The 25,292-nt window shown below is 39.1% G+C and overlaps 1 protein-coding gene and 1 long non-coding RNA gene across 6 annotated transcripts in view; one reads left to right on the forward strand and one right to left on the reverse strand.

Annotated features, from left to right (window-relative positions):
• Positions 1-202: 202 nt before the first annotated feature.
• On the reverse strand, positions 203-6,588 carry LOC309356506. The gene is made up of 3 exons (XR_014162825.1): positions 6,520-6,588; positions 3,905-4,016; positions 203-1,473 (listed from the first exon to the last, which is right to left on the reverse strand). It is a non-coding gene; the product is annotated as an uncharacterized lncRNA (long non-coding RNA).
• A 233-nt stretch (positions 6,589-6,821) lies between these two features.
• Positions 6,822-25,292, forward strand: part of NOVA1 (NOVA alternative splicing regulator 1) — a 143,112-nt gene continuing 124,641 nt past the window's right edge. Inside the window, exons 1-2 of one of the 5 annotated variants that reach the window (XM_081887051.1) lie at positions 6,822-7,002; positions 8,850-8,993. In XM_081887051.1, coding sequence (XP_081743177.1) covers positions 6,867-7,002; positions 8,850-8,993 — 280 coding nt within the window. In that variant the 5' untranslated portion in view covers positions 6,822-6,866. Of the gene's footprint in view, positions 7,003-7,037; positions 7,480-7,519; positions 7,792-8,849; positions 8,994-25,292 lie in introns of those variants that run through there. The other 4 variants (XM_081887049.1, XM_081887053.1, XM_081887050.1 and 1 more) reach the window with 4 other exon arrangements.

The raw sequence follows: 25,292 nt of genomic DNA on the forward strand, positions 1-25,292 counted from the left end.
AAGTGGACAGACAAGTGAAACTGGAGCACTCTTGGCAAGGGAGTTAAGAAATCATAGGCTTGTTTGTCTGAACAAGCACTGAAAAAGGAAGCAGAAACCAGCGTAGCTTCTTCTGTTTCTACTTTTTCTCTTTTTCTTCTTGGACAGTGCATGCATTTTCCCATTAGGGAGATCTCCACTTTGTAAGGGAAGCCTCCCTGAGCACAACACGTGGCAAATAAAATGTAAAGTTGCAATAATATTACATGCCCAGAACGTTTGTGATAAACATATTGCTAAAGATTGTTTTTTTTTTTACATGATAGCATCAAACTTATTTAAACAGAAGGAAACCAGTTGGAGCCACAGCGGAAACATGAGCTTACAAGGAGGGGGGTACTGAAAAGGGATACTGAAAAAGATAGGAAAAGGCTAGGAATAAAAATTCTTTGCACAAAAGAGGATACTGGAGAGATACCCATACCTAAAATATCTTTTTTCTGCTGAAGAGCTTTGTAAAAAAGAAAAAAAGAACATTTAGAACTAAAGCCACTTGAATGTTTCCTGCTCAGATGCCACCAATTCTCTCTTGCTGTCCTTCTTTCAAGAATGCCCTCGCTGAGTGATGATGAGGTGCCACAGGTAAAAGCTTTCCTCAAGTCCCACCTCTTCCTTGAATATTGTTAATGCAACCCCTTAATCTTCATCAACTACTGACACTATGCTTAATTGCTTTTCCAAATGTGCACCCATTATCCTTTAATCTGTCTTTCTCCCCTGAACTCCCTCTACTGCCCCCACCCCACACAACACTTATACTGTAAGTTCCTCAAGATCAGGCACCCCCAAACTCGGCCCTCCAGATGTTTTGGGACTACAATTCCCATCATCCCTGACTACTGGTCCTGTTAGCTAGGGATGATGGGAGTTGTAGTCCCAAAACATCTGGAAGGTCAAGTTTGGGGGTGCCTGCTCAAGATGGAGGTTGTCTTTTTACTAATGTTGTATGAGGGTAAGATGATAGCTCCTTAATAAATGACAATAATAACAACAACAATTAACAGCTTGGAACCAGGTTATCTTCTCTCAAACCTTAAGATCCTTTTCAGAGGCTTAAGGTGCTTCACTGAAAAGAAGTGAGGAAGGCAAACACCAGGAAATTGTAATAGGAATAGTGTTACTTATTCACACAGTAACTGGAGTCAGTCAGAACAGTGAAATAGTTAAATTTGGATATGGAACAAATGATTCAGGGACGTTAAAGTTCCAAACAGTCCCAAAATAATATTTCTAAACTGAGTAACTGTATAACTTAATAGCAGGGTTCTATTTAATTATTGGATTAAAATTATGAACATGATAACCGATGGACTCCCTAAAATTTGTCTCAGGGAACATTTATAGATTACTTGCTCTGAGGTGCCTACTTGGATTTAGGAAATCACTCAGATTCATTTGCATGAACTCTCACTAGCATGCTTTGCTGGACTTGAACTGTTGGCAGAAATAAACAGAGTTTAAAAGGAGAACAACAGACATGTTTATCTAGCAAGATCTATCTCTACTGGTGGAAGTAAAAATAGCACCATGGTACAGGCTGTTTATGTTTAAGCGTGCACTGGAGAATTACTTGATATAACTTCCAAAGTTGTTTGTAAGAAGAGCTTTCACTTTATGAAGACTGCAGCAATTTCTTTCTACAGCACTGGATGAGTGTTAACTTCGTATCTGATACAAACTAAGGTTCTGTACTGTACTGGTGAGAATATAGCTGTGGGTGGGTGGGAACCTATTTGTTCAAATAGCCCATCAATTAAAACATTGGGCTAAGCTTTCTTTAGCCTGTTTCAAATTATTATGTAAACTGGACAAACCAGCAGACATTGGATTAAATTCCAGCAAGTTATCTGCATTGTAGTTATATATGTGCTGACTGCCATTAAATATAACAAGAATTAATTAATAAGAATGTTTGTAAGATGGACTACAGTGGTACCTCTGGTTACAAACTTAATTCGTTCTGGAGGTGCGCGTATGCATCTGGCATGCGATTTCTGTTCGCATCCTGGGGCAAAGTTTGCAACCAGGAGCAGCTACTTCTGGGTTAGCGGAGCTTGTAACCTGAAGCGTTTGTAACCAGAAGCATTCGTAACCAGAGGTACCACTGTATTGATTTCTATGTGATTTTATTTTGTTTTCACCAGTATGATAGACCATCGATTCATAGCTTTTTCCAGTTCTATTTTAATTTGCATAGTTTCATCTGTAATTTTGTATGGCTTATGGCTAAAAAATTGATTTATTCTGATTTTGATATATACTGTTGGGCTATAAAATGGTTTTAACTTGCTAGAAAAGAAACCATGGGATAACGGTGAGAAGCTCAGTGAAAATGGTAGGATGGTGTGCTGCAACAGTAAATATGCAAATTCTGTGGCAGGAATTTCTAGGAAATTCTATAATTCATCAAATATTATAATGACATTATATAAATCTATGCTACACATACATCTGGTACAAACATTTGCTCTGTCTCAAAAAAGAAAAGAAAAAGATATGTCGATCGGGAGAAGACAGTAAAAATGATGAGTGAAGAAGCATTTTTCCTGCAAAGCAAGGCTTTTTTGCTTGAAAAGGGAACAAATAAGCAAGAAAATAACAGAAAGTTATTCAGTTGTGAATGTTGTGGAGGTAGTGAACAGAAAAAGGTAATTATTCTCTCTCAAAGCACTAGAACTCAGAGTTATCCAATGAAATTAACTAGCTGTTTATTCAGGGCAAACAAAGAGTGCTAGTGCAACTCCATGTAATACATAATTGATTGAAGGAATTCATTGGTACCAAACATTGTGATGGCTACAAGTTTAGGTGGCTTCTAAAAATATGGAGGATATTAACTGTGAGAAGGAAAAAATGGTTAACAGCATATGTACTTGGGACCTGCTTACCTTGGATTAGTTATACTTGGTAGCCAACGCATGGCATGAGTGAACTCTCCAACTCAGTAAAATAGACAAAACCACTTGAAGACATGGTACTGTATATGTACTGTGGAATGCACTAGTGTGGCATTGCTTTATATTTAGATACAGCTTGCAGTGACACAATTGCCAATTTGGTGGGCCACCAGTGAGTGAGACCTTAAAAACACTCATATAATCACATTACTGATAGTTCTGGAAAGGTAGATTAATTCTCTCTTTTTAAGTGCATGCTTATAAGCAAAGAGATTTTAATTTACGGTGCAGATTATCGACATGTAACTGACAGCTACTGTGGTTTAATTGCTGGGGAGTACACAATACAGTGGTACCTCGGGTTAAGAACATAATTCATTCTGGAGGTCCGTTCTTAACCTGAAACAGTTCTTAACCTGAGGAACCACTTTAGCTAATGGGGCCTCCCGCTGCCGCCGTTGTGCCATTTCTGTTCTCATCCTGAAGCAAAGTTCTTAACCCGAGGTACTATTTCTGGGTTAGCAGAGTCTGTAACCTGAAGTGTCTGTAACCCGAGGTACCACTGTATCTGTAATCCTCAAGAAGCAACATAGTCAAAGGCGACTGAGGAATCTGAAGCTACTCCGTGTAATTCATGTTTTGCATGCCCCACAACCAAAGAAAACTAGGTTAGTGCTTCCAGTCATTATTAGAGTGTTTTCCCTTTTTTATGAGGCTGCTTTTAAGCTCTCCTTCCTCTTGATTAATATTTTAATGTTAATGTGGCAAATTAGCAGTAAAGCAACCAATAGCTGTAGCTGTTTCTGGAGGAGAAGCATGTGTTTATTTACAAAACTGGCAGCAACCAGCAGCTACTGAGGCCCCGGCACCTCAGGAAAACTCACATGCGCTAACCATGTGCTCTTGGGTAGGTGGGCCCCCTTGCTATATGACATGCAGATGACACAGGGAAGGGGCTGCTCACTCACCTGTAAAAGTGGGCAAGTGGTGGTAGCAAGGAATGGCTACGGCTGTCTCCAATTGCTCACCTACCCTCTCCTTCTGAGAGATGTGGATGCAAGGATTTAGTTTGCTCTACCACTGAAAGGGAGAGCACAGATAAAGAAACAGTAGGAAACATGGTAGGAAAGTTTCTCCTGGTTCTGCTTGCTTGACTTCTCTTTCTAGGTGGTGCTATGGCAGAAGAACTGAGCCTAGAGAGCTCTATATGCTGTGACCTCCTCTTGCTTACTTGCCCTTGATCTCTAGTCTGGGGCCTCAGGTCTGTTCAGAGAAAGAACGCAAGATGCAGCTGCCATCTTACTCTCTTTCTTTGGACAGCACAGGAAAGAAGACTGGGACCAAACCCAAACACCTAGGTGCCCAGAGGAAGTGGATACATGTGCAGGGAGGCAGAGGCAACAACGGCCTGGGGAGCTGGGCAATGGTGATTGAGCTGAGCAAGCTAAATTCTTCCTCATGCGTCAGAGAAAGGAAAGAGGTGGTGCCTTCTGCTGTCAAGAGTGGCATAATTTGCTCTTGCTTTCTTGCTCTCTCTGGGTGGCCCCATTGGGCCCAATTTGAGCTGCAGAGCATAGCAGCGCTAACACCTCCTTCCCTTGGGGAAGAGCGGTCGTTTGGTGGTAGCACATTTGCTTTGTATGCAGAAGGTCCCAGGTTCAATCCCTGGCATCTCCAGGTATAGCTGAGAAAGGTTTCTGTCCGAACTTGTGGGGAGCGCTGCTGCCGGCTCATGTAGAGGGTACTGGGGTAGATGGAACACTGGTCTCACTCTGCATATAAGGCAGCTTCCTGTAGGTCCCCCTGCCTGGACACACACACACTCCAGGTGCAAGTGGCAGTTGCTTGTGAAAGCAGACGAGTGCTTGATCCAAGGAAGTGGCACTGCATGGGTAGAACTGGCCGAAGGGACAATGCACTGTGCATGTTCTGCATGCAGAAGGCAAGAATCTCCAGGCTGTGTGGGGACCCCCAAATCATGCTGCCAGCCAGTGTAGGTAATATTGACCCAATCTTGGCATACTGCCAGTTTACTGCCTCTTTTGGGTGGCGTTGGGTCCCACTAGGAGGCTTCCAGAGTGAGAAGGCGAGCAAGAAGCCTCGACTGATCCGGGGTGTGTGGTTGTTTTTTTTGGGGGGGGGAAGACCACCACTTGCCCCTGTACTGGCTCACCCTCCCTCCTCTGGGCAGCGCCATGGGGAGGACTGGACTCCCCAATTCCCAGTAGCGGGAGAAGCGAGCCAGCGGGAGGTTGACTGAGGCAGCTGCTCCTGGCAAGGGGCAGCCGGCCGCCCTTTCCCCGCTCGCACACCTGCTCTCCCTCGCCACCGCGCTGCCCCAGGAGAGAAAGCGCGTGACCTGCCAACTTTGCCCGCTCGCTTAAGATGCGGTTGCGGTTGACAAGGTCTCCCGGCGCGAACCTGGAGCCAGCCCTGTTTATGGACACGAGTTCTGCTTGTGTGTGTAGCCTGCCGTGTTCCTTTCCCAGCAGCTTTTGCCCCAGGGCCGCTTTTCCGCCTGTGGTAGTGAAGAAAGACACCTATTACTCTCTATGCGTTAAGGGGTGTTAAGGGCAGCGTGGGGCCCCCGTTCCACAAGTCTCTTCTAATTGGTTCAACCCTCCAATCCGAGCTCAGCGCTCCTGAGCTCCTATTGGCTCAAACTCCCATCCTTCCGTCTAAGGCCTGCCTTAATAGATATATATATATAATTTAACTGTCATCTCTCTCTCTCTCGGGCCCCCTCCTTTTCCTCACGCCCCCTCTTGTCCTCCTCCCCCCTCCCTCTCTCTTTTTTTAAAAACCCTGTTTGGGTTATGGGGGTGTCGCTGAGGGAAGGGGAAAGGAGCGCGAGCCGGTTTCCCACACAACCGAAAGCCACGAGCTCCTGAGTTTTTGGGCGAGGGCGCGCGCGCGCGAGTGAGTGCCTGTGCGCGCGCAGGAGGGAGGGAGCGAGAGAAGCGGCTCAAGCGAGAGCAACTCCTGACTGAAGAGAGAGTCTAGCCCGGCAGCGCGCCACAGACAAGGCTCGTAAACGGGGAGAGAATGAGAGCGCGAAAGCAGCAGCAGCAGCACCGCCACAGCCACCACCACCAGCAGCAGCTCTCCTCAGCTCAGGCAGCCGCCCGACACCAGCTGCAGCAGCAGGCGCACGACTAGAGGCAGAGGAGGGGAGGGGAAAAGGAAAGAAAAAGGGGGGAGTGGAGGCTGAAGGGGCCACAGAGGCAAATTCCCTGAATTATCCCCCTCCTCTTCTCTCTCTCCCGCTCGCTCGCTCGCTCAGCCACCTACCCGCTCAGCCACCTCGCTCGCTCCTCCTCGTCAGCCTCGCTCCCTCCCTCCCTCCGCTGCTTCACTCACTCATTCCCGTCCCCCCTCCTTTCTCTCTCTCCCTCCTTCCCCCCTCTCTCTCACTCTCTCTCTCCTCCGTCTCACTTTCTCCCCCTCCTCCTCCTCCTCCTCCCCTACCTCTCTTCTCTCCCCTTGTTTTCTCTTTCTCCCCCCTCCCACCCCACCCCCCTTTCTTCCCCTCTTTTCCCTTTTTTAATTTTCTTTTCCCTTTCCCCCCTTCTCTCTCTTTTACCTCAGCTTCTGCTTGCTGGCACTGCACTGCAGCTGCTCCTTCAGCCACTCGTCCTGCCTGGCTTCCCACCCCCCCACCCCTTTCCTCCCCTCCCCACCCACCCATTTCACCGGTGCCAGATAAACAAACCCTCCTCCTCCTCCAGCCCCCACCCCCCCAAAAAACCCCCATCCTTTTGGGGAAAGGGGGTGTTGGACTTGCCAGATTAGCTCGAGCTTTTAAAAGGAGGACAAGAAGAAGCCCGAAAGAAGCGGGACGAGCCCCCCCTTCCTTCCTCCTCCCCCCTCCCTGCTCCCCCCCCACCCCGAAGGGAGAAGCCAGTTATCCTTCTCGCGGCGGCAGCAAACATGATGGCGGCAGCTCCCATCCAGCAGAACGGGACCCACACTGGGGTGCCCATAGACCTGGACCCGCCGGACTCTCGGAAAAGACCACTTGAAGCTCCCCCCGAAGCCGGCAGCACCAAAAGGACCAACACGGGCGGTGGGTATTCGCCCCCCCTCCACACCACCTCCTCCTCCTCCTCCTTCCCCTCCTCCTCTTCCTCCTCCCAAATTCCCCACCCACCTTCCCCTTTCCTACCTGCCTCCTCGCCTCACCTCGCCCTCCTTTCCCTTTCCCCAAACATTCCTTATTTCTCTAATGTTATCATTCATCAAAATGGCGCCGCTTTCCGAGCATCTAGCAGCCCCGTTTTATTTTAATTTCGCATATTCGTCCTGACTTGGGGTCGCGGTGGGGTGGAGGGGAGGGCTGTTCAGCCTCGACCCACCGGGCTGTACCAAGCCCAGGGCTGCTGCTTTCGCCTGCTTCTTTCTCTCTCTTTCTCCCCCCCCCGCCCCCCTAACCAGCGCACGCCTTTGAACAATTGGGAGAAACTAAATGAATAAATGGCGGATGAAAAGAAGCACTTTCACTCCCCCCATCCCCTCTTAAGCCCCCCTTCTCGTGAGTCGCCAGGTAGATTTTTTTTTCCTCCCACCCACCCAATACAACAAAAATCTTGTCGATTTCCTGGCACCACTTTCTGTTACGGTGGAAAATGTTGCAAAGATTTGTTCTTCCTGGGGTTGGGTCACGGTGATGGGATGTGTGCGCGCGTGTGTGTGTGTCAGAGAGAGGTTTGCGGAGGGAGGGCGGGAGTTGCCTGTCTTGGTGCGGTGACTTGTTAGTTAACATCCTGCTCTTCCTGGATGAGATGAGTTATAACGGGACCAGCATCTCCTCTATTCATTTGCACTGGAGTCTTCATAACAATGCACCGAGGCAGAGGTGAATTTATTCATCCAACATTAACAAACAGCAGAACTAGATAGCTCGTGTATTTAACTGTTTGTATAATGTCTTTGCGGGGTGGGGTGGGGGGCGCACCTGTACTAGCTGGGACATGGACTCTCAAAGAAAAGTAGGATGGCTCTGAACCTGCTCCTTTATAGAAGCAAAGTTCTGTAATGATGCATTTTTAGGTTAAGCTGTGTAAAGCAGATAGGGGTGTGTATTTGTTTTTTAATAAAGAGGGCTTAAATGTGTGTGTTGTTTTTACATGAGATCCTTTCCGAGCAGTTTCTTTAAGGTCCATAGAATTGATGTCATTCATTGGAGGAGCAAATTGTTCACTTGTAAAGAAATATTTGATTCATTCCCCAGTTCTGGCTTTTTTCTTTCTTTCGTTTTGCTCTGATTTGGGCATTACATTGGGCATGACATAAGCAGTCACCTTTTAAAGTGTATGCATGACTCCAGGTTTTTTTAAAGGGGGAAATATTATTAATGTCCTTTGATTAAGAGATTATTGCCACTTGAGAAGCATTTAAAAATACATCTGGATTACTTAGGCAAATGGTTGCATCCACTTATATTGCCAAGTTTTCTTGTCAATAGCTAAAAAACTGAATAAAATCTCAAATTTTGGATTTAGTGGATAAAGCTGTGTGTTGTGGAGAGTACAGTACTAATGGTGAACAAATGCCCTTTTAATGTTTTCTTTCCAGTTTGCAGCATTTTTAGGGAAAGTTGTAGTTCTTGACAAAATTCTTGTGTAAGGTATTTTCTTTCTTTCTGAAGAGTTAGATCATACCTTAGTAACTATTTTACATTCAGAATTACAACTTGAATTGGGTCATTGCTTCTCATAGCACCACCAAATTAAGGACAATTCATTAGATTCTTCATTTTTTCACAGCGGATATGAAGGATAGTGCAACTGGTTACATATCTGTGCAGAATACCTGTACGTTAATACTATAATAGAAAGGCATATATTTTTGAAGGTTTGAGGATGAATGAGATTTTAGGCAGCTAATTAACCTTCAATATCTCAATTTTTTCAGAGGACGGCCAATATTTTCTAAAGGTCCTCATACCTAGTTATGCGGCTGGATCTATAATTGGGAAGGGAGGACAGACAATTGTTCAGCTGCAGAAAGAGACTGGAGCTACCATCAAGCTCTCTAAATCCAAAGACTTTTATCCAGGTAGGTGCAAGCTTTAGAAGATTATTTGTTAAATCCCTAGGGTAATGTATCCACATTCTGTATAATTAAACAACATTAGCGTACCTGTAGAATTAAATAGTATTAGCATACCACTACAATAACTGGCATTCTTGAATAGTAAAATGCATTTTCACAAGCAATTCTAAGTAAATATATTGGTATTTGTTATTTTGCAATAAAGAAAAGATAGCTCGCTGTCTAAACCTGATTGTGGAAAAACTAAGACATTGCTATTATGCATGTGTGTTCTACACAGTTCATCTTATTGCAAGAAATGTTTTTTTAAAAAACAGGCTGTTTGACAGCTGGCATTACAGGTTTTGCTGAAGTTTTCAGACATTATAGCAATTAAGCTCATAAGTAAAAACACAGGTTCTCCTTGTAGAATAGGCCATTTACCTTAAATCCATTACGTACTTTGGTTCTGCTTCATTGCTTTGTTCATACATCTTAACATGAAATAAATTCCAAGTGCTGCTCTTCAGATGTTTCTTTGATTTTGTGTATTTTTCACAATTGTGATATATAACGGAAACCTATTGCGAAAGAAAACAAATAATTTTGTTTGGAAATTTAGACTCTAAGAATATTGTACACATAAGTACTATAAGATTGAATTATAAAATATACATACTGAAGGCTGTATAATTCACATATGGTGTTTTATTATCATTTTTGAATGCATAATGTTGATAAAGATTTCTAAACTGGTGTGGAGGTATTTAATGTACATTAAAAGCAACATTTCTTTATATAGACCAGTAATGAAGCATTATTGATAAAAGAAATATTGTCAATAAAGGAAGTGTTCTGATAGTCATTTGATTTTTCTTAACTCTAGCACTGGTCGCTTTCCATTGAGATGGCCTGTTTTATTTTTTCTTGTAATGAAAAGAAAAATTCTTTATATTTGGTACTGACTCACAGATATGATTGAATCTTGTAAAGTAGTTAGAAAGACTGTCATGAGTAAAACAAGAGTGTTTCATTTTCTACTGTCTTAAATTCCGAAGTGGATCATTGTTGTTTGATACAAAGGTTGTTATTCTCTTGTGATAGTTGTGGTACAGAGGCAGAGAGTGTATGTGTTCAAAGACTTATATGAAAAAATCCATTCAAGATGCAGTATATAACAATGCGTTATTTTTTATGAATGGTGTCTTTTTCATGAAATAGTATTTAAAATGTTGATGAAAAAGCTTGTATATTTTTAAAAAGTGAAAGCTGGTATATAGATGACATAATCGTTATGGACATAAAATTGTGACAGTTTTGGATTATAGCTATAATGGCAAATTGAGTTTGGAGACAATAGATGAATAAATTACAGATGTGTTTGTGATACTCATAAGAGTAGCCAATGTGAGATGACAGTGCAGAAGAATTTGTGTTTGATCATCAATGCAAATTCTAAATCATAACCTTTGATTTAGCTATATAGTATTAAGCAAGATTGGAGTCTTTTGTTTGCTCCATTAACAGGAGTCCTTTCCATTCTAATTAAAATCAATATTAAGTGTTGAATTGGGCGGATGCAAAGATTTTAATAGAAATTTCCTCTGAAGGTTAAAAAAAAAGACAAGGCATGATGAGGGGTTTACAGCCTTGTGTTAAGTGTTCCTGTGACGTAAACAGGTTCCCTCTGAAGAAATGCCAGCATGAGAGAGAGCTTGTACAGTTTGACTGTAACAGGTGTAAACTAATCCCTTGTTGTTGTTATTTACTAATCACTAATTTTGGTCCTGTGAGACCTCGTTTATATTTGAAACCACAGTGTTGATCAATTTTAGTGAATAAATAAATATGGGCATCCATAAACTACATAAACATGCTAATACATGTCACTCTTTAATGGTGCTAGTTAATGTTTCTGTTTAGAACTGAACATGAGCCTGACGCATAGTTTGAGCTCATGGATTCTCCAACCTACTGTAATTTGGGTTTCTTCCATTTATAAATCCTGAAGTCTTAATCTGAACTATGCTAACTTCTGATCATCCTTAAATTAGACTAGACACTGATCTTTGTAGATGTGAATTTTCGATTAGCATTGTAAATATTGTATCCAACTAGAGTTTTGATCAATGTAATACTTATAGGTATTAATTGCTCCATAGATGTCTGGCAGTTATACAGTTCAATGGCAACAGCTAGATTATAAAACTTTTTGTGCGTATCAATGATAGTTGCGTTTGTGAACTATATTCCATGTGAGTTTGTATTTAGCACAGAGTAAGTTTAGTTAATCTGATATGACTAGAAGTAACAAAATTAATTGCAGCTAGTTACATGAATCATACTATTGGCATACTTTGAAGAAAACCCCTCAGTGCTGCTGCCCTTTGATTAGTTTGGGATATTAGCAAGCATTTTCAAGTTAATCCAGGTTATCAAAACACTTTTCATCCAGAGTGTAAGTAAAATTGGCCAAATGCTCAGAATGAATATCCTTATTTGGGCACAAAACTGTTAAAAAACAGGTAAGCATTGTCTGTCTGTGCTTCTTTACTTATAATCTAATATCTAGAAAATAAGAATGTTTAAGGAAAGATAATACTGCAGAATTCTGATTTGGAATGTCCAGTAATTCTGCTTTGGACTTTCCAGTAATACTACTTGATAAAATTGGACAACTGCATATAATAGTCTGCTGACTTTTTCTTGTTTGCTGTATAGTAGATAGATTTATTGTGCATTCTGTGTTTGAGTAGTGCTGCTGTACATACATGTATGGCTGGTAATTCTTTCCTTATGACATATGAAATCTGGGTGTATGTAACACACACTGAAAATATTTTCTTAGTTAAAATCCCATTGATTTTATGACATTTTAAAGGAACTCAATAGTTTAAGAGGAAATGCACAGTTACTTTGTGAAATGATATTCTATATTACTTGCTTTTAATATTTGACTTGATATTAATAAAATCTGAGGAAGAGTTATGGAAAAGTTCAGTAAAACATGTTGAACAGGAATTTTATGAGTTATGACCTTGAAAATATTACCCCCCCTTTTTAAAAATGACCAAATGTACACCAGTATTTTCCTGAAGTTCATAATTTCAAAATAATAACCCCACAGGCAACCTTTCAAAGGGTGTTCTCACAAAATGCTATGTACTTTGAGAAAGTAATGAGAGCGTAGAGGTAAATAGTTTTTTTGTTTAAGTTCAGCAGTCATTTCTCCGCTAAAAAAAATAGGTGTAATTTTAAATCTCTCCTTGTTAAATGAAAGCTGTTAAATGATTGAGACTGCAATCCTATACTCACCCTGGAAAAAGTCCCATTGAACTCAATGGGATTTATTTCTGACTTCATATATAGGGTTACAGTGTAAGTGTGGTTGAAATTAGGATATGAATGTGAATAGCTGTGTGCAGTGTGGCTGTCCAGATGCTTGGAGATGTATTCCAGCAAGGATGTCATTCATGTAAAAGGCTGACACATCTGTCCCATTACGTTTTAGCTTTCATGGTACATGTCATTACCACCCTGCCCCACAAAATGTGTACTTATTTTAGGATGCTTAAATATAGACATGTTGCTACAGGTTGTATTCCTACCACCATTTTTTACTCAGGAGGATTGTTTCTGAAGAAAATAGTAATGCTGAGTATGTGATCATTGTGGTAATTGTGGTCACTGAGATAGATCTGCAAAGCTTAGTTCTCTTGGGTTTTTTAACTCTTAAATGCCCAAGCATTGAATATTAGCTAGTTGAAGGTATAATTCTCAGTTGTACAGCTGTCATTGATCTTGCAAAGTCTGCTTTAATGAGAAAAGACAAGTTAGGTTCTGATTTATTTATTTTTTATTGTTCAGAATTAAGCTATAAATGGATGAGAATTCTGTATGACGTGGAGGTAGCTTTTTGTGTGTAATGGTATATTTTCTTTAATATGGGGAGTAATGCAACATTTCCATTAAATATGCTTTCTGGGTGTTGGGGACTTTTCGTACTTTTGTGGTTTTTGTCCCTTGTTGATGGTGATTGATCTTATGATTGTTGAATAAAACTTTAAAAAGAGTGGATTTGTTCTTAATTGAAATGCCAGTATTGATGTTTCTCTAACCCCACCCCGTCCCTTAAATAATAAAAAAATGATAGGCATTTAGTGTACAATCTTCAGCATTAACAAACTGATCTATCAGTTTATGAATGTGTACTTTTCGCTAAGTGTATGTAGGATTTCAGCCTTAAAAATGGTGCTAGGAGAGGAAAAATAGTCACCTGATCTAGCACCCTACTGCAGGGCAGGATGGTGTACAATCACATCTCCCCTCCATCTGATCAATTCAGATGAGTTCCTGGAGGAAACTTCTTTCTAAACTAAAATATGGTGGTCATACATTCCAGCAAATCACTCACTGAGTGAATCTTAATGCAACCAGTGGAAAGGAATTCCGCTAGAAAGAGTTTTGGGATCAGATTGATGAGCATAGCCAGGAGACATCTTCAAGTTGCCTATCTGTTTTGCAACTTTTACTTATCAGCATGCGCAGTGGATTAGTTTTTTGAAAGGTTTATAGGCCAAATTTATTTGAAGAGGACAGAACAATGTTAAAGAAGGAACTTGTTAATTTTTTAAAATTATGGAATTCAGTTTACTTAGATACATTATTAATAGAGAATTATTTTTCTGTGTGCAATGTTCTTATATAGTTAATATTGCAGGGCGTGTGGAGTTTTATAGAGGAACCAAGAAAGACGCATCCATTTCAGAAAGAATCCTTATTGCTTCATTTTAAACTGCTGCTTAGCTTTATAGTGATGGTGTGAAGGTAAAAAGCTCAATGCACTAGTAAAATAATCTGCACAATAAATATCTTTCAGACAGCATTTAAAAAATGAAATGCTATTTGGAATGGCAGTGATGTTCCTAATACCTGATCATGGAAGTGAATTTGTTTTAGAAAGGAAATAAAGGTAATTTTAGATATCTTAATACAAACATAATTTTGGTGAACTTCCAGTTTAACAGAAGTCTTAAGTTGTCGCTTTACCTCTTTGCTCTTTCACTTATTTTAATAATTGATTTTTAAAAATTCTTTTAAAGTCCTGTCACCTCGTTTTGAAGGATAAAATTACTTTTGCCGAAAATGATTCGGAAAATTAATTTTCCGAACAATATAGGTTTTAAACAAATATCTATTTTGGTTTAAAAACGATCTTGCAAATTAGAAAAGAAAATGCTAATTCTTTAAATCAGATTGCAGATTTTGAAAGTTAAAATTGCTATGAAGTTTGGGCTTGATTTCCTTATTTCCATCTTTGAACTTGGTTCTGGTTAAGTTGAACAACATCTGTAGAGATCCAACTAACAAAACATTTCTGGGATTCATCTTTGCAGTTTTCAGCAGGTGCAGTTGGTGTTGCAGCCCTTCTCAAAAAGAGGTTAGTTTGTTTTTAATGTTTATTGTTAGTCCAGTGGGAAGGAATGACTTGGTAGAGACTTGAAGGTTGTCAGTTGTCCAGTGCTGGAATGCTGCAGGTAATTGGGCTAGACTGGTGGGAATTGTGACAGTGTGCTTCTCACGTTGCACTGCAGCTGCTGTTGATCTTAATTAATCTGACCCTCAGAGGCTGTAGTGTCATAGCATAAAAGGCAGTACATACTGGAAATTGAGAAGCTATTCTCATGATCTTTTTACTGAATGTGTTTTTTTTTAAGATTTAAAATGACTTGGTTTTTATTCAATATTAACTGAATTGTAAAAGAAAGTGGATGAAAGGAGGAAATACAATAATTTATATAAAATGTGCATTTTTAGTCTGCCTTAGGTTCTTCAGTATAACCATACTTATACTGAAGACCTATTAAAACCAATAGGATCTACTCTGAAATATGTATCAAAACTTCCAGTATTGAATGAATGCTGAATATCAAATGTAGATTTGTATATTTTTTCGGTAACATCATTTATTTCATATTATGTTCTATGTGATGTGTTAGTTGCGTTTTGATATAAATTTTTAGGTAGTCTGGAAAATTTTGTTATACATCTACATGGTGTTTTAGGCTTCTTCATTACTCGAATACAACAGACGTTCGCTTCTGTTTTGGGAAAATGCTTTGAAAGGTTATGTACTGCATGCTGGGTACATGGAGGTGTTATGAATGTTTCAGTACCCATGTCTTTCATAGAAGAGATTAAAACATACCATTTAACTTTCCCATTTGAGAATATTGGGATTTCAAACTTTGTAACTTTGAGTTTTTTGTTCTAAACTATAACTATTTAAGAGATTTGAAAACATTGAACCTTATTACTTTAAGATTCAGACTTTTGTTTTGTTTTACGTTTGTCTCAGTTAAGTAAATATGAATTGCCTTAAATTGGCTAGACTTTTGCATTTGGGCAAAACTCTTCATACCTTATTTGGTATTGCAAACAATTATTTTCTGAAAATACTGAAATCAAATGCTACTCAATTATTTCATGCAGAATACAAAGTTTGTTTATTTAGCTTTCCTTGATTTTGCATGTTAACTGTCAGTTTCATATGGCAGCCCATCTGAAGAAGTGTGCATGCACACAAAAGCTTATACCCAGAACAAACTTAGTTGGTCTCTAAGATGCTACTGGACAATTTTTTTTTTTATTTTGACTGCGTCAGACCAACACGACTACCTATCTGAATATGGCAGCCCAGTTTGTCAGTGTACTTACTGGACACTATCTCTATGACACCAGTACATCTTTAGCATTCTTTCATCACTACTAGATTTCATCACTATTCAGTACATTTAAAGTCTACTTGTGTAGCTGATTATACAATAGCCCATTTTAATAGTTTAAATTTACAGTAAGTGTGATGTATTCGTGTCTGATTTCTGGATTTTATTTGTGGAAAGAATAAAGCTTCTGTTTTCCATAAATATATTTCCTACTGTATTCTGCAGGACCTGTCTTGTCAACATGGATAGAAGTTCTGCAAAATAACAATGATTATTTTGGAAAACGGGGAATAGGGACAAAGGGTGGAATCACTCTGGTAAGATGATTAAATATAAAAAAAACCACTTTAAGCTATGAGCATATTAACAACTTGTGTTATTTGATTCATCATTACAACTAGTTTGACACTGATACGTGGTGCATTTGTAGTTACTAATAAGGTGCTCCCATAAAAACACATATTTACTTTTAAAACCTTGTCAGAATACTGAACTCTCATCTAAGATATATTATGTGACTATAAATAAACGTATTATAAATGAATGTATATCCATTATTGTTAGACACGATTCTAGGAAAAGACAAGCTTTTTGGAGCCTTAAGGCTAAAACTTCATTTTAGCTGCTGCTGAAAACAGCAGCCCTGTCTTTTCAAGCCCACTCATATGTAACTTTTAGCGAAGAACTCTGTGCTGCATTGGTAGCCAGTGGCACGGAAATTGAGAATTTTGCTGTGTTATGACATCACATATCTTGGCGTACTGAATGTTGAGAGTAGTGGAGTTGGTACGCAAGCAGGTTTAATATTCAGATTTAGATGTACTGGTTGATGAGTTGCAGTTATGCTGGTGCCAGAAAAAATTAGGACAGCTGTGTGTGTGCGTTTAAGTGGCAATAAAACAAATCCAGCATTTTAATCACTTTTAATAATTAGTTCAATCCATTTGATTCTCTGCCTGTGGAATGCCCACGTTTGTATTTATTGCTCTTTTCTAGAATGAGTTTTTTTTTAAGCTAAGGAAAAAAGTGAATATGGATGTCCTTCTAAAATCATGTCTGTTGTATGAAGAATTTGCCCATACACTATTTCCTAAAATGTGTTTTGTTTTGCTTGCTGGGTTGTGAAACCTTCTGGTTCTGCCCAAGGAGCATACAATCCTAGGAACAAAGTATAAGAAAGATGGGAGACCAATTATTAGATTTCTGGATATTTTGAACAGTTTTCAGAGAGGTAGTTGTGTTTGTTTACTGTAGCAAAAACAAAATCTTGATACCTTAAGGTTAACAATTTTTTTTTTTTATGACAGAGGCTTTCATGGACTACAGCCCACTTCATCAGAGTCATGCATTGGAAGTGGACTGCAGTTTACAACAGCTTATGCCATAGTCAGTTTGTTAGTCTTTTGACATTATTATTATTATTATTATTAACCTACCTTTCTCCCTGCTTAAGGTGGCATATAGATTAAAACAAGAATCACTAAAAACATAGAAAAAATAATTATTAAAATATAATTAAGCATTTTAAATTATTTTTAGAGTTTGTTCCCCCTTTGATAGCCTCCCCTGCCCCACTGCCAATAAAATTGGGGCATAGTGTTGGGTTAACCTTTATTGTGCCTTTTTTTTCAGTCTCCATGCCATGCTGGAAGTGGCAAAGGGGAAAGTTTTAGTACACTCTAATGCCCTGGCAATTTTAAAGGAAAAATAAATTGAAACATTTAGCTCCTGTGTCTTGTCAAGCTAATCCTAAAATGTGGCAGTGGTCAGACACAGTAATGGGTTGAATGTGAACAATATAAGTTAAAGCAACTTTAACTTTGAGTACTTCCACACCAGCCCTTTTCTCTGAAGTAAGGATAGCAATTCCACTTAACATTTTGCAGAGCATCCATATGTTGTTATTTTATTACAGTATTACAGTGCTTTCTGTGTAAGCTCATATTTCTTGAGATATAATGTTTTTGTGACAAAATGTGTTTGTAATAGTCTGTCAGGTACAAGTGCACAAAAGTACTATTAAAACATGTTTAGGACTCCAGTGCTGCCAAATTGAAAAGTTCCTCTTTGCAAGTTCACTGCTTGCTCTTTTATCCTGTTGATCCAGAGTGGGGTTGATAAGGATGAATAGTCTGGTTTATCCCTTGAATTGCCTCTCTAAATTAATTTTTCTGCCCATGAGCGTATATGTGTGTTACTTATGGTTGTATTTGTCATTTTTCAGAAGGGCAGTCAGGCCCTTTATGAAACAGGTCCCATTTGTGGGCCAAGGTGGAGACTGTTCACCACTATTTTCCTATCCTGGATCAACATGAAGAAATAAAATAGGCTGAAGCTGCAAATGGGGAGGGGGGCAGATTAGGATTATAAAGCACCAGGCCATTGTATGCTTGTTGACGTGATAAAACTATAAGAGAAGCACGCTCTCCAGATGTTCTTGGACCAGCCATTATGACAACTGGTCAGGAATTATGACAGTTGATATTCCCATTAACATCTGGAAGGCATCCCCTTAACTTCTCCTAGTCTAGCCAAATGCTGTGCGTGATCCAAGCAGACGGTGCTGGAAATAACACAAACAACATCCAATTCTAATACTACAATAGTAGATATAGATCAACACAATAGAAGAAACCTTTAATTGCTACATTTTTATCCATTAGAAAAAGCTGGCACCTTACCTGTGTGAATTGGGAGGCTGACACTATTTTGTTGTAAAGTATTATTCAAGATATATTGTGATACAGTGTTTTGCTACAGCACTGTCGCACAATTAAAGGATATCGCTGTCTGCCTTGACATTCCACATGAGCTTATGACTAATGTTGCAACCCAGTTTATAGGACCAGCATTTTACTAATTTTGGGTACTGTTTTACTCAGAGCAGACCCATTAAAAGTAATGAACCTAACTTAGTCATGCTTATTTATTTTAATAGGTTTGTTCTAAGTAAATGTACTTTTTGCAACTTTTGCCATATTGCCACTAGCCCCAACTAACCAGAAGAAATGGAAGAAACTGCGAAGACAATCTTGAGACAGATGACCTTCGTACTGTTTTCTAAAGCTAGATGTCAGTCCCACTGATAGCTGTTGGATAAGCTAAGCAGAATTCTTAATGTGAAGGCAAATTGGAATACACCGTGCAACCCTAGATAATTTTTTTCCCCAAAGTGGCCTTATGAATATTTTTATACTTAGCACAATTCAATCTGAGAACAGCCACATATAGAACCAGGAGAATTCAATATAAACTAGGTAGAAGAAAAGATATGGCAAGACTCCATCTATTGCTCAGTGAAAATAAGAAAACACAGATCACATTTTGTTGAGACAAAAGTGGACTACTTAAACACAAAACAACTGTTTTCTATTCCTGAGAAAGTAGAACTTCCAGACTTGAGTAGTACCCGAAAAACTAAGTTCATTTTCTGAGATTCTGCCAGAGCCATCCTCTGATAGCAAAATTGCTATTACAGTTAAAAAGTTATTAAAAAGTATTTGAAATCTAAAGATGAGGGACTGATTATTCGAACAACCAAACCTTTCAATACTGCTAATTTATTTGTATGTTAAATAAAGGAGCGGGGAAAAGAGATGTGTAGATAGTATAATTATTAGGTAGAGCTGGACAAAGTTGTAGTAGAGTGAGGGGCTTTCTGCTACTGTTAAAGACACAAAGGTTCTTCTCTAGATTCTTTGAGTGCGTTCTTCATTCAGCCTTCCATAACACCAAGTATATAGGTATGTGTTTAAAAGGCTTAGTCTTAAGAATAAAGCTGTCTAATCCCTTTTAGACTATAACGCTGCTGTTAAAGCTTTAGAAGAATTCCTAACACATGTACAACATGAGATTTTCCAAAACTCTTTCCCCATTTGATTTTTTAGAAAGGCTTTTTAAAGAAGCCATACATTTTGTGTGTTTTTTTTTTGGGGGGGGGCTTTTATTTCTTTTTGCTGAAATAATTCCAGTGATTTTTAAGGCCCCCCACTCTCTCCATATCATTATTAATTAGTCTATGTGTGGCCTCTTTCTTCATAGTATATTGCAAAGTGCGGTGCGCTTTCCCAATGAGGCCTCCCGTCGCCAGTGCCCTTCCACCATTTGGTTTCCATTTGTAGACCAAGATACAAGTTCGCAAACCAGAACACTACTTCTGGTTTTGCAGAGTTTGTAATCCGAATCGTTTGTAAACAGGACTGTTCTTAAACCGATGTAACACTGTAAGTTGGAAGGGATCCCGAAGGTCATCTAGTCCAACCCCTTGCAATACAGGAATCTCAACTAAAGCACCCATGACAGATGGCCATACAAACTCTGCTTAAAAACCTACAAGAAAAGAGTCTGTTCTACTGTCAAACAGCTCTTAGTGTCATAAAGTTCTTCCTGATGCTTAGTCAGAATCTCCCTTCTTGTAACTTGAATCCATTCATAGAATAACAACTCAAGGACCATGTCCTTCTAGTAACATGGATTAAAGCAGATGTCATGACAGGGGCACGGAAGAGGAACAGATGGCCACGTACTTTTAAAAAAAAAATGTGTCAGAATATATATTTGAAAGTTTTATGCTAAAGCTGCAATGTTTTGCCCAATGACCACTTCATGCATGACACTTGTAATTCACTGCTGTTGGATAAGAAGTAGTGAATATCTTTATTTCTTCTTTGTAAAAAGATATATATATATATAGAGAGAGAGAGAGATAGAGAGAGAGTTAAATTATTATGAAACAGAAAGAATTTAGGCCTAGCAAACTTCTGAATAATTACAAACAACCTTGGATATACCCCCCCCCCCCAGGTTTCTAGCCTTCTGGGGCTCACAGAAGAGGGACGGAGAGCTCTGTTCTTCTTGCAACAGTCTGTTACATTTCTGTACTACGCTACCCTCCTCTCGGAGCCTCCTGTTTTCTATACTAGACACAATGGGTGGAACATATGAAGCAGGGGCAGGGAACACGACTCAGCCCAAGGACTGCATTCCTTTCTGGGCAACCTTTTGAGAGTCACATGTCAATAATGAGTGGAGCTAGAAGCAAAAGTTGGAGGGAAAAGAAAAGTAAAAAAAGAAAAGAAAAGCTTTCTTTTGTACAACAGGCTTGTTCCTACACCCCTTGTCTCATGACCATCTTTGTCCTACATTAGGATAACCAAGAGGCTTCATCACAGATCAAGGACACTTTTCAACAGGGTTTTTGAAGCAGGGCTGGTGAGGATGGTGCCCTGGGGAGAGGTCTGAAAGCCAGATAGAAAGGTCTGAGGGGCCACATTCCATCCCTGTACCTGATATTTCCCAACTTGGTATAAAGGCTCTGTCTTATCTTCATAGGCCTGCTTACTTGCCTGTGTGGCATTCCTTGCTAACAAAGAACAATAGCTATTGATGTATAGAAATTTGCTATAAACTGAACTGAATTCCAAAAGGAGCAGCAAAGGCTTCAGGGATGCAATCTGACTTCTTCCTCTGTTCTCTTTCAAAGTTGCTCTTCAAAATTATAAAAAGCAGAAGCAGAATAAAATAATTGAGATGCTGCATCCAATGGAAAATTAATTTTTGTTCAAAGTAGGTTGGAATGTAACAAGGCAGGCTCTTCTTAACAATATAGATTACTGTTCTCTGTTGAACCAACTAAATTTTAGTAAGATAGGCACAATTTCTGTGATGGCACTCATTATTCTTTATTTTGTCTATGCTGCATAACTGTCATTGGTTGTGTTTTATTTGTGAACTGCACACTGATGTCTGAATGCGTGATGACTGACCAGAAAAGAGATCCTGGAGTTGTGATATATAGGTTCAATTAAATAGTTAATCCAGTACATGGGACCTGGGGAAAATGCTAATTCCAGTCTCAAAATAATTAGGAGAAGGGTTGAAAACAAAAATGCCAGTATTGGAATGCCTTTATCCCAAAATGTGGTGCAATCACACTTGGAACACTGTGTAAAGTTATGGTCACCATCTCTCAAAAGAGATTTTGTCAAGTTGGAAAAGGGCAACCAAAAAGACTGGAGCAATTCCCTGTGAGGATTATTACAATGCTTGGGACTTTTTAGTTCAGTAAAAATATACATAAGTTTTGAGGTTTATAAAATTATGCATGGTTTAGAGAATGTAGATAGAGCATATTATCCCTCTTTTATAATGCAAGAACCTGAAATATATTCAGGACAAAATATTTCACATGGCTCATAATTAAGCTGCAGAATTCTCAACTATAGTGATGGCCACAAATGTAGACAGCTTTAAAAGGGGATTAGACAAATTAATGGAGGATAAGGCTACTAATACTTTATTCTACCTCAAGGATCAGATGCCGTATGCTGTTGAATGCCAGTTGCTCAGGAAGAATTGTAGGAGATTGCCCTCTGGACTAGATAGGTCTTTGGCCTGATCTTACATTATAAAATTCTGCCTGATTTATTGCAGTACAATGTGGGCCAGGAATAAAAAAAAATGCAGAATAAAGTGAGATTTAGATTTCTTTTTTAGAATTTATATTGCACCTGTTCTCATGGATAACAGGCAGGTAACAACAGTTTAAAATACAATCAATAAAAAAAATAGGAACAAGGAGGAGTCAAAATATCACATAATCTGTCACAATGCAAGGCCATATAGATATGTTCAAGTTGCTTGACTGAAAATAAAGGTATTTTACTGGCCCCAAAAGATGCTTTGCATTGGTACCAGCTGACCCTCAGGGGGATGGTATTCTATGACTCCACTGCTATTGCCAAGAGGGCCCTGTAACCTTCCTCTTGTGAGTTTACAGAAGCTCATAAGCTAGTTAGATGCTTAAAGTAATAATTATGATATGTAGATTAGTGCTTGCTGCAAGAAAGTTTGTGTAGGTGCATATACAGGTGATATGCAACAGCAGCAGCAAAAAATTATATTAGCTGCGTAGTATTGACAACCAGTTAGTAATGTTTCTTAGGAACCCTCTCTGTATTTTGCAACTGTTCAGTGGTTCATTTTAAGTATATACACTATGTGTGTTATGAAAAAGTTTTTTTGTGGTTAGTATGTAAAACACATCTACATGCCTTCTTGTGTTTTTTTTTCCTAGGCATGATATCTGTGGTAGTCTTGGACTGAGGGTGCCTTTATGTAGTTCTCCCTCCAAGCTAATAAGATCTGGGCTGGTTAATAACTGGGTGGGATATACATTAAGAACCCTGTGAACTAACTCCTTGAACAACAACCAAGGGGCAAATATGCTCTTCTAAAGTCTTTTATAAGAAAAGGAATGTTGTTGTAAGACCACTGTGGTGGCATCTCCAGGGTGGAGAGGTGGAAGCAGAATATCCTAGGGTGTCAGTGTCAACTTTGATTTTGATTTTGCAATTTACTTAACAGCTTTTCGATTGATATTAGACAGGCACAGTGATTTTGGTAAATCTGTTTTTATTTCTGGAAGCCTACCTAGATCTATAACTTAGATATCTATATTTGTTTTAAGTTTTACTATTTAAAATGGCTATAATTTTATGTATATTTGTAGTTTTTTAATTATCTTTTGGTGTTTAGCTGTGTGTTACCTGCAAAAAATATTTTCTCATCACTTAGAGAGTGCTGTGATTAATTGGTTTATAAATCTTCAAAAGAAAGTAAAATAATGTACTGCAATGTGGGCATGAGTAATTTTACAGTTTTCTAGCCCTATTCTGATTTTCTAATGTGTCTGTACGTGATAAAAAATAGTTTCCTCACTTTGGGGCTTTACATATGTGATGTGAAATGATGTTTGTTTTATGTGCTGAAAAAAGGAACATTTTAAAAACTACCACACCAGAGAACATATTTAAAACTATTGCACAGGAGAAAGCATTATTAACATTGCGTCCACAGATGTGGGTGTGACAAAATGATCAATGCTATGTATTACTCATATATTTAATCGATGATGACATTTCAGCATAAAAAAACCCTAGCAATAAACAGTTCACATATAATTCAGTAAGCTGACAGTGGCGGGGGTGGGGTATTTTAAATTCTGGGAAATGACTTCAGCTTTCTGTTTGATGAGGCAGTTTGGCACCTGGGATAATTCTAATCCTTGGAATGTTTTATTTTTTGCTTCTTCACTGATTTGGATTTCTGGTTCTTCACTGTTAAGATATTTCTTCAGTATATACATAAACAAAGTAAGATCTCAAATATATGTTTTTAATGACTTGTACTGTATAAAGCAAACAGCTTTCATGTTTTCTTCACATTATTTATCTAACAAGGGTTGAGGATAAGTTAAAAGATTGTATATAATTTCACATTCCTCTTTTTTTTTTTTAAATACTAAATTTGTAAACAAAGAGCCTCCAGAGGGGTTTTGTTTGCGCTATAGTATCAGACAGAGTATTGGCTGATAGAGCAGAGAAGCTTGGCTCTCTCAGTAATTGTGTGCTTGGATATTCTAGTGCTTAATGTTTACCTCAAGGATATGTAAGGTATGATAAGAACTCATTTTTTTCAATAATGCCCATTGATTTTAGGGCAGTGAGTTTTTTCTGTAAAACCCCACTTCCTAAGAACATTGGAGGTTGGATGTATGCGTACACACACACACACACACACTTTTTTAGTACAAGTTTTACTTGGAAATTACTTTTATTCGAAGACTTGCAAAAAATTAAATCATGACAACTTGATAGCATACCCTTTCTTTGACTTGATTAGATTTTAGGGAAAAAATGGAGGTACTAAAAACTTAATCTAAGTTTCACATTTCTGAAAAGCGGTCAGCAAAAAAAATGCACTTCCTAGCGATAGTAATATAAAACATGTCAATTATACCTTTTATAATTTTTACTTTAGATTACCAGTTTTTTTAAATTTAAGTTGCCCAATTTCACTTGCATTTGTTTAATTGCTAGAATAATAAGTGAGCACAATAATTTCTGGGGCAAAATATAGCAGTAGAAATTTTTACAGAAAACTTTATCCTACATCACTGCTTCCCCCCCCTCCCACTTCTGAGGTGGTATATATGGTATGGACACTAGTTGGCTGCCAATTAAAACAGCTTCTTCATTGTGGTTGTTTGCAGTCAATAAATTGCTCTGCATATGTTGTCTCACAGTAGTTGTAGCATGAGACTTAGCATTGAAAAGTTGTTATTTTAATACATTTGTCTGGGATACTGTGCTTTGTAAACCATTAGTAGGTTGTTAAAAGCTACAAACTCATAAGACAAATCTTTAACATCCCACATATAAAAAAACATCTCACACATAAGTTCGTTTTTTGATCTCACACTGTTGTGCAAGTCAGCTAGCTTCCTGAGAGAGCAAGACCAAAAAAACAATGACTAGGAGTGGTGGGAGACTCCAGCCAGGGAATCCTCAAGAGAAGCTTCAGAGGAGGAAGACTCTGAGCCCGGGAAGTGGTGGTGGGACACTGAGGACAGGCCAGAGGTTGAAGGCATTAGTCAGCAAAAAGAACCAGGGGGAACAGAAGAGGAAGTGACAGAGGCTGCGGAAGCATCCTCAGAGCTTGCCTTTCCTACTGTAGTAAGCGTCCGTCCCCCCTTGTTTTCAAGGACATGGGGGCTATGCGTGTAGCAGAACAAAGAGCAAAGGTGGCCGTCCCAACG

The sequence above is a fragment of the Podarcis melisellensis genome (assembly GCF_964234715.1).
Source record: "Podarcis melisellensis genome assembly, chromosome: 1".
Lineage (NCBI taxonomy): Eukaryota > Metazoa > Chordata > Lepidosauria > Squamata > Lacertidae > Podarcis > Podarcis melisellensis.